This window comes from Penaeus vannamei, chromosome 7 (assembly GCF_042767895.1).
Source record: "Penaeus vannamei isolate JL-2024 chromosome 7, ASM4276789v1, whole genome shotgun sequence".
NCBI classification, from domain to species: domain Eukaryota; kingdom Metazoa; phylum Arthropoda; class Malacostraca; order Decapoda; family Penaeidae; genus Penaeus; species Penaeus vannamei.
The window spans coordinates 39,490,779-39,500,778 of record NC_091555.1 but is presented as its reverse complement, the minus strand read 5'-3'; the positions used below and the strand labels follow the sequence as shown (position 1 = coordinate 39,500,778).

Sequence of the window (10,000 nt, the reverse complement as noted above, 5' to 3'; positions counted from 1 at the left end):
AAAAAAAACATACATATAATGGCTAAACAAGAAGATTTGAGCCTAAAATAAAAAAGGCGTCATTTCTTTGGTATAATGCTGAAAAAGCAGATATACAAACCTATCATAGTTCTACCCAATTCCATTCTGATAAAACAAAAACTATGAAAGAAAAAATAGGAAGAAAAGGAAAAAGGAAAAGAAACATAAAATACTGAACTTTTTTCTCAAACTTAAAACCACCTAACAACACACAAAATGAACTTGAATATGAAAGACATTTTTCATCAATGACATTCTCATCACAAATTTAAAGATAAAGTGATCTAATTTAAAGAAAAAGTTATCTAATATCTAAACACTATACTCACAGTGCTGCTTCACATCCATACCTAAGTGTTATAAAGAACAAACTGCTTAACAATACACCAATCACTGCATTAATATCAAGAAACAATGCCATCTTTAAATAGAAAATAGCCATACATGGTCCCATTATCAATCAATTATCACATATATATCTAATTAATTCTTCACAAACTCTGTACAAAATGCCACAAGGTTATGCTAATGTTGCAGATGACTGTACATATTGTTATCAAACATATTTCGGGATGATCCACCTTTAATATCTATCACAAAGGAAGGTCACAGTCCTAACCCTATCCTGTCACAATTTATAGTGTTGATTGTTTTTCACCAGAGAGCACATGAAGTACATGGAATTTATAGGAACACTGCAGAAAATAATCCTTTACACCCTTTTTTAACAGATTTCTTGAAATTGGGTGTAAATAAATATATATGATTTCTTAGATCCTTTGAACTTCATGGGTATAGCTGAGGTTGTCATACTAACTTTAGCTTGTGAGGCAAAGGAACATTAGATTTTACTAATCATATAAAAATCTGAAGAAATGCAAGTATCTTGTCCATGAAAAGAATATTTCATCAACTGCAGAGAATATAACAGCTATCTGCAAAAATATACCTTTGTCTATGTAATTTCGTTTCACTCGAGGCATTTCACAATCATTCTCCCTGTGCAATATAAAAGCAACAAATTCAAATGCAAATATCAATCTATCTCTCGCAGTTGTCCATTGAGGAGATAATTAATGAGGACATATTTTCTGCGACATTTAAAATCCATACAGATCACAACAATTTTTTATTTGGGACCAGTTAACAATTGCAAAGGAAATTAACAAATCCAATTGCACTACCGTAAACCAACTAATAAAAACTTCCCATTCCCAATTGCCACCTCATTCCAACAAACAAAAAGTCAACCCAAACCAACAAACCCTCTCCTGAAAGGCAAAACAAACTCTTAAAAGCCTTATCTTCTGCATAATTACCTTCCACTCGGGATAAAGGAGTGCAGGCAACTCCGCCATGGTCACGACCCTGCCCGATTTCCTCTCAACTTCACCTTTCTTCTCGAGCATGAAGAAAAAGAAGTCATTTTGCTGCCTCTTCTTGCCCATGGTTGACGTCTTGTGCTAAAAGGGTGGGTTTAGGAGGCTGTGGGAGAGTGGCGTCTTTGTCTAATCTTATCTTGGTGAGAAAATAGATTCGCTTATCTTTCGCGTTGACGAGATTGGCTCCGTGTGTGGTAAGGGAAGCGAGCGGGTTTCGCTATGTTCTCGGTGTTTTTTTGCGCTAGATTTTAATTCCTTTTTCTGCTATATGCCCTAATCATTTCTGTGGTTTAATGCATTGTTTTTGTGGGTGAAATGTTTGTTTATCTTATGTATTTTCAGTTTTGTGTGATATACTTTCAGTGTGTTTTGTGCTGTGATATTTTATGTTGTGATAACGTATCTTATATATTTGCTGATTGTATTATACATTTTTTAGTCATGTTTTTATTTTCATTTATTAGTGTTACACTTCCTTTTATCGGCTTTTACATTTATTTGACCCGCCACAATATCTTTCAATCTGTTATCATATGGATACTTCTAATAACCAGCCTGCTCTATAAATATTTCATTAGAGCCTTGATTTATTATGCATATATTAACTATAGAGTTTCATCAGGTGTCACATCAGAGAAATAAAGAGAAGAAATAAAGGAGGGTCGGGGAAGGGGCGTCAAAGCGAACAAACAAACAATAAATAACTAGTCTAAGGACATTTTAAAGTTTTATCCGGACCTATATAAATAATGTTTTGAAATGCGGTCTTTGTGTGTATATATATATATATATATATATATATATATATATATATATATATATATATATATACATGTGTGTGTGTGTGTACGCATATATATGCACACATGTGTATATTTATACACACACACACACACATACACACACACACACACACACACACACACACACACACACACACACACACACACACACACACACACACACACACACACACACACACATATATATATATATATATATATATATATATATATATATATATATATATATATACAAATTTATATATATATACACATTTATATATATATATATATATATATATATATATATATATATGTATATATATATATATATATATATATATATATATATATATATATATTCGTACATGAACGCACACATATGTGTGTATATGTATATATATATATATATATATATATATATATATATATATATATTTATATATATTTATATTTATATATATATATATATATATATATATATAGAGAGAGAGAGAGAGAGAGAGAGAGAGAGAGAGAGAGAGAGAGAGAGAGAGAGAGAGAGAGAGAGAGAGATGCGTACGCGCACACACACACACGCACACACACACACAAGGTAGATATAAGTACTTATATAGACCTTGCACACACACACACACAGACACACACACACACACACACACACACACACACACACACACACACACACACACACACACACACACACACACACACACACACACACACACACACATGTATAAAACATCATCGCACACACACACACACACATGTATAAAACATCATCACACACACACACACACACATGTATAGAACATCATCATCATCAATCATCAAAACCATCATCAAAATCATAACTATCATCATCATCTTGGAATATACTTTCTCTACCAGTTGTTCTTAACCTAGGGGGGCGTCAGTAATTTCCAAAGGTAATTAGAGATTTCTCTAATTACCTTCGCCAAAGAGGTAATGTTTTTTGGTCGTTTGGTTAGTTAGTTTGTTCGTTTGTCTGTTTGAATGTTCGTTGGTTAGCAGGTTAACTCAAAACGTCGAGAATAGGTTTTTCTGTTGTTGTTTTTTTTTTTTTTTTTTTTTTTTTTTTTTACTAGAGGTGTTGCTTAGCTTAACTTAGATGCCGATGAATTTTTGGTGGCGATCTGAATAGTGTTTATTCGTAGGTTAGCAAGTTAACTAAAAACGTTGAGAACAGATTTTTTCTGAATTTCTTACTATAGGCGTGTCTTAGCCTAACCTAAATGCCATTAAATTTTGGTGGCGGTCCGGATATTGTTTGTTCGTGTTAGCAGAATAAATCAAAAAGTTACGAACAATTTTTTTATGAAAATGTTATCAGAAGTGTGTTTTAGCCTAACTGGATCCAAGAATTTTATGAATGACTCCATCATTACTCCTATTGTATTTTTCTCTGTCAAGGAGGTTATGTTTATGGACGGCGCCTTGTACTTGAAAAAAGTGCTTTTAATGCAATTCTTTAAGTGTAAATAACTTTATTGCACCATTGCCTTGGCGGAAGTATGCGCTCTCTGAGTGCTTCTAGATATATCTGTTATTCTCACAACGAGAGTATGGTCAAATAATGAGAAGTAGTGATAATAATGTGACTATTTATTAGAAAGACTAAGAACATAATCTTTATTTTCTTTCAAATCTGGTAGGGAATTTTATTCATAGATGCAAAAGAGGCGTAGAGGGAAGGGCAGACTCCCAGAGAAGGCGTAGTAGTAAAAATACCAAGAACCACCGCTCTATACATTCATAACTATCTTTATCTTCTGTAGCACAATTATAGTTCACTTCTGACGTCTTTTTAGCATTTAGTATCACTCACCTAATAACATTTCTCTTACTTATGTTCAGATACCATATCGCATACATACATACATGCGTATATGGATACATGCAGATATAATACATACATACATACATACATACATACATACATGCATACATATATATATATATATATATATATATATATATATATATATATATATGTGTGTGTGTGTGTGTGTGTGTGTGTGTGTGTGTGTGTGTGTGTGTGTGTGTGTGTGTGTGTGTGTGTGTGTGTGTGTGTGTGTGTGTATGTATATATATAGATATATATAGATATAGATAGATATATATATACGTATTTGCTTATTGACTTGTCTATACATGTGTGTGTGTGATTTAGTGAGCGAGTGAGCGAGCGCGCGCGCGTGTGTATGTGTGTGTGTGTGTGTGTGTGTGTGTGTGTGTGTGTGTGTGTGTGTGTGAGTGTGTGTCTGTGTGTGTTCACATCCATGTGTGTGTCTGTGTGTGTGTGTGTGTGTGTGTGTGTGTGTGTGTGTGTGTGTGTGTGTGTGTGTGTGTGTGTGTGTGTGTGTGTGTGTGTGTGTGTGTGTGTGTGTGCGTGTGTGTGTGTTTGCGTGTGTTCACATCCATGTGTCTGTGATGTGTGCAAGTATGTTTATAAGTGTCTTCATGTTTCTGGTTAGATTTGCTCCCAAAACACAAACTAAGTAGGTCAAAGATTTTTTTACTCTTTAAATTTAATCCCCTTTAATCCTGCGAACGCTAAATGTGAATGTGCATGCTGGATTCACGCTCGCGAACGGCACCTCCGACATCCAAACAATAACAACGATGGAGGAGGTTGTGAAGGTGGAACTGATAGAAAATGAAACTTCAGCTAGACAGTCTGGATGCAATTTTGAAGTGTTGTCATCCATTGAGGAATTAAATAGCTATATAAAAGCTCAAGAGGAAGCGACGTTATCGAAATTTATCGTCTATAATAAGGACAAGACATTTGGAAATGATCGTATGTGGTGCAAACTTCCTGTTTTTGTTGCTTGTCAAATGATGGGATGAAGATAATATAAACAAGTTTAGATGGTCGCATTAGAAAGAGCTAAAATACCTTTATGAGGGAGACTAATTTTATTGATGAATTAAGTAATTTATGTTGAAAAAATGTATCTACAAACACATCCTTAAATTATTCCTTTTCCACTTACTTTGCTTCATAAATTACATAAATAAAGACTTCAAATCAGACTTCAAATATAGTTCCTGTTTTTTTCCAATGACAGATAAATGTTACATGTGCATGTAATACTATCTATTAGGAAAAAGTTGGGCAGATGTGGGGCAAGTGTGTATGATATTAACACACAAAGATATAACTTATTTAGATATTACTCATTATCATTATCTTCATCTGGATAGTGAGAAATTGATCATGAAAATTGATTTTTATATTTCTTACAGATTATCGACCAGGGCCTGGCCAGCCAATTGGGCATATATCCTGGTTGGGGGACAATGTGCCCCACATCCGCATTGGGAGGAAGAGGTATGGCTGTCATCAGGGTCGTGACAAACAGGTCAAAGCGAAAGAAAGATACAAAGAGCAGAAGAGGAAGGCTGAAGTGAGTGCTGTACCATAATTTTACAGTGTATTACCTGGTTATAAGTAAGCTATAGAATGAGCTTATAATTGTCCCTTTTTTCCCAGGCAATATTTTGTTTTCTCTATTCATTTTGATACTAAACTTATGTCATGATATCTCATATGGTGTAAAGAATTATCATTGTGTAGTAACTGAACGTTGTAGTATTATTTCTTTCTTATATTTATGTTACCATTTTAAACATTTTTTCAACCTGATTTATCCAATTAGGAGGAAGGCCAGGCAGTTACCAAGAAAAGACGTCTATATCAAGACTCAAAAAAACTGTCCTGTCCATTCCAGTTCACAGCAATACAGATTTTGAAATTCCCTGAATTTGAGGTAACGTTTCTCCATATATCTTTTGCATTTCTTTGTAAATTAGGTAAATATTTTTTAATAAGAAATATAATTATATTTAAACCAAATCCATCCATATGGAAATATATATATATATTAGTTTGCGTAAGAACCCTAACTCTAACCCAACTGAACGTTAAGTGTTTTATGAAATGTTTAATATAAGTCTGAAATGAGCATCCAGCATCCAATCTGTTTCAAATGGAAATATTTATCCTGACAGGTCGAACATGGATCATCCCCTTATTTGAAGCAAAAGACAGCTGCGGTGATCAAATCTGCCATCAAAGAGGGAGAACCAATAGAAATGGTAATGGAGTATCATGTCATTATACCACCCAAGGAAGAGCACAGAAACCATCCCATTGAAGGACCAGTGAGTTTCTTAAATTATCTTGTGTGTTGATATGCAATTTATAGGATGTGATTATATTTAGGCTACGTAAATGTTCAGATATATAATGGTACTATTTATGAAGTCATATGAGAAATAAGGGAACTACTTGTTTTGTACTGAAATTGATACTATGAATTGGAGGATGAGTGATAGTATAGTATGACTCTATGTCATACAGAACATATCTTGATTTTAATTTATATTAACCTTTTGTCTACCATCAGATTGCTCACTTGAGAGAACGGGTGGCAGAGGAGGTAATAGACAAAATTACAGAGCTAGCAAGGCAAGGAGTGAAAAAAGTATCAGAAATGAAGCCTCATCTAGAGAGATATGTAGAAAATGATTTAGGTGTCCGAGATGAAACAAAAACGAGACGTCGTTTTTACCCAACAAATAAAGACTTTCAGAACATCATGCAGCGTGCAAAAAAGAGACCAAACCAGTCAGTAGTTGATAAGGAGAGCCTGCAAGAGTTGATAGAAAGATGGCAGGCAGAATCACCAGGTGACTGTATCTATTTTAGACCCTGGAGTCCAACCCAATCTCTCCTATTGTGTTATCAAACAGTGGAACAGAAACGTCTATTGAAACTCTATGGAAACCACTTGTGTCTTCTTGATGCAACCTATCGGACTTGTAGTTATGCTCAGCCTCTGTACTTCCTGTGTGTGAGAGCTAATGTGGGTTATTTTGTTGTGGCTGTGTTTATAGCACAGCATGAAGCCTCTACTGCTATCCAAGAGGCTCTGGAAATCATTAAAGAATGGAATCCAAACTGGAGACCGGGATGCTTCCTTGCTGATTTTAACAATGAGGACATCATGGCCTTAGAAACAGTGTTCCCAGGTAAGGATGAAGCTCATACCTACTATGAATTTCAGGGGCCTTGACCCAATGGTTTTCACAAATCTCTTCCAAATGAATTGGCAGATCATTATGCTTGTTTCACAGACTGCCCTAATTTTTTATACTTAATTTCAGCTTTTACTCATGACTTTCATAACATAGTCTCCTTCAGCCAAGAAGGCATTCAAATATGTAAAACATGATGCAGTTGTGACATTTACAATTCCACTACTTCTCCTTCGTTACCTCCTCTCCCTCCTTACTCTTGCTTTATTCTTGCATTTTATATATATATGTCTATATACATATACGTGTATATGTGTATGTCCATATACATATATGTACATATGTCTATATACATGTGTTTACATATATGTCTCTGTACATATATGTATATGTATGTCTCTGTACATATATGTATATGTATGTCTATATACATATATTTACATATATGTCTGTATGTATGCATGTATGTATGTCTATTTACAAATATGTACATATGTCTATAAATTTATATGTACGTGTATGTCTATATACATTTAGGTATGTATGTCTATATAAAATATATGTCTATATATATACCTATATGTTTATATATACACATATATGTCTATATATATATACCTATATGACTATATATATATATATATATATATATATATATATATATATATATATATATATATATATATATATATATGTCTATATATACATATATGTCTGTGTATATATAGACATATATGTCTATATATACATGTTTCAATATATACACATATATGTCTACATATACACGTATATGTCTCTGTATATATACATGAAATCCAGTAATTTTTTAATGACAGAAACTTAAGTTCATATCATGTACATTTCAATCTAATATTATCAAATTTTCAGTAAATTTTCTATTTATAAATGTTTGTGTGTCTGAGTTACTTTCCAGACTTTGATTCTTGTGATATATGCAAGAATGTTTATATAAGTCCTATGATAATTAAAGTTAATATAATGATCATATTTACTTTTTGATAGCTGTGTTATCCTTCATCTTATAATTTCTTATCTAGATTTTCTTATATGAAAGATATATATGACCTGTACAAGCACGTGTAGATATAGCTGCAAAAGAACAAAAAATCCAATCAAAAAGTGTGTCTATATATTCTTTGATCAGAAGAAGATTGACACATACAGTTACTAGATTGAAAGATTCTAAAATAATTTTGCCCCCAGACACATGTGTCCTGTTATCAGACTTCCACCGCGAGAAGGCATGGAGCGAGTGGCTTTGCAGTGAAGGCAATGAGGTGTCACACATCGGAGTAGCCATAAAGAACATGCTTAACCGGATAGCCCAGGCTTCGACAGTGTCCCTTTATCATGAGGCACTGAATACTTTCCAGTCAAGTGCCATTTGGAGGGACTCACAGGAAATCAAGGATTGGTTTTCAAACACTTGGCTTCCCAATGTTCAGGTTAGCGTGTGGCTGGCTGTAATACTTTTGAATAGTTTTTAAGGAACAGATGTATTAGTTCAGCTTTTTAGCACTTGAGTTATAACACTTGACCCAAATTTATATGCTTTGCTGTTTGTATTATTTTTATTACTGTATTTCTATCTGTTCTATTAGTGTATCAATCTATAACACCAGTTTTATCACTACTAAATGATGCAAATAAGCTCTACATTTTTATAATCATTCTCATTGTATCAGTAGATATAGAACCTTTAATTTAGTTTTATGTGATTACTGTAGAGAAAAAAAAATATGTGTATTTTCAACCTTTTTTTTAAGTTAATGTGTAGGATGTTCAATACATTTTCATTTATTTTAGAAGTATATACTGATGATTAATGTTGGCCTTTCCTTTACAGCGCTGGGCTACAGCTTTCCGATCCAGTACACACACTTTGCTCATTCGAATGAACAATGGCATAGAAAGACAAAATGAGCTATTGAAGTCATCTTTTCTAGATGGATACAAGAACTGCTCCTTGAGTAATCTCATGACAGTCATAGTCACCGACTTCCTTCCAAAATCTTATAAACGGTATGTGTTATATATAATTTGATCAATGACTCATGCTTTTTTTCCATGTATTTTATACTGTTTTTTTTTTTTTCTTACTTTTTTTTTCATTTCATTTATGTTTTGAAGAAGCAGTTGTTATTAGGAAGAAATTTCATCCTTTGCTCATGGATTACCCAATGTTTCCTGAATTTCCTACCATTTTGCTTCCTCACAGATATGTAGAGCTGAACAGGAGAAGATCGTTCAAGTACACAAACTCCGATGGTGAGCTTCCCACATTTCTACATGAGCTACCCCTCGATGTGGCCCAGCATGTGATGAAGCGCTGGTATGGGAACCTATCGTCAGAGAGTATTCACCAAGGGTCCAACAAGAGCATGTTCCTCGTTGCTAGTGAAATGGGGAGCAGTCTACATTATGAGGTGCATCTCGGGAACGATGTGATGCCACCTTCATGCACCTGCATTGATTGGGGGAGATATATGCTTCCTTGTACCCACATATGTGCACTGTTGCAGACAGAGATATGTTCATGGGAGAGCTTGAGCCCAGTTTTCACAAATAATCCTATCTTGAAAATTGACCCAGAGTGCGTATCCAATATGCAGAACATGGTGAAAATGGAAAATACAGACTATGGGGATTCAGTGTGTAAAATTTTTATAAATGAGATAGACAGAGAACCATTTTCTACTCAAGAGAAAAAAAATAGAACGCTGAAGA

General features: G+C 33.9%; 2 protein-coding genes across 2 annotated transcripts in view; one reads left to right on the top strand and one right to left on the bottom strand.

Annotated features, from left to right (window-relative positions):
• LOC113827371 (protein maelstrom homolog) overlaps positions 1–1,604 on the bottom strand; it is a 10,703-nt gene extending 9,099 nt beyond the window's left edge. Inside the window, exon 1 of the mRNA XM_027380251.2 lies at positions 1,341–1,604. Within this exon, the coding sequence (XP_027236052.2) occupies positions 1,341–1,469 (129 nt within the window). The 5' untranslated portion in view covers positions 1,470–1,604. The remainder of the gene's footprint in view (positions 1–1,340) is intronic.
• Positions 1,605–4,797: 3,193 nt separating this feature from the next.
• The window catches only part of LOC113827370 (uncharacterized), a 5,585-nt gene continuing 382 nt past the window's right edge, over positions 4,798–10,000 (top strand). The window contains exons 1-8 of the mRNA XM_027380250.2: positions 4,798–5,009; positions 5,459–5,619; positions 5,872–5,982; positions 6,224–6,376; positions 6,622–7,246; positions 8,477–8,718; positions 9,120–9,295; positions 9,492–10,000. The exon at positions 9,492–10,000 is cut by the window's right edge and continues 382 nt beyond it. Of these exons, the coding sequence (XP_027236051.1) occupies positions 4,832–5,009; positions 5,459–5,619; positions 5,872–5,982; positions 6,224–6,376; positions 6,622–7,246; positions 8,477–8,718; positions 9,120–9,295; positions 9,492–10,000 (2,155 nt within the window). The 5' untranslated portion in view covers positions 4,798–4,831. The remainder of the gene's footprint in view (positions 5,010–5,458; positions 5,620–5,871; positions 5,983–6,223; positions 6,377–6,621; positions 7,247–8,476; positions 8,719–9,119; positions 9,296–9,491) is intronic.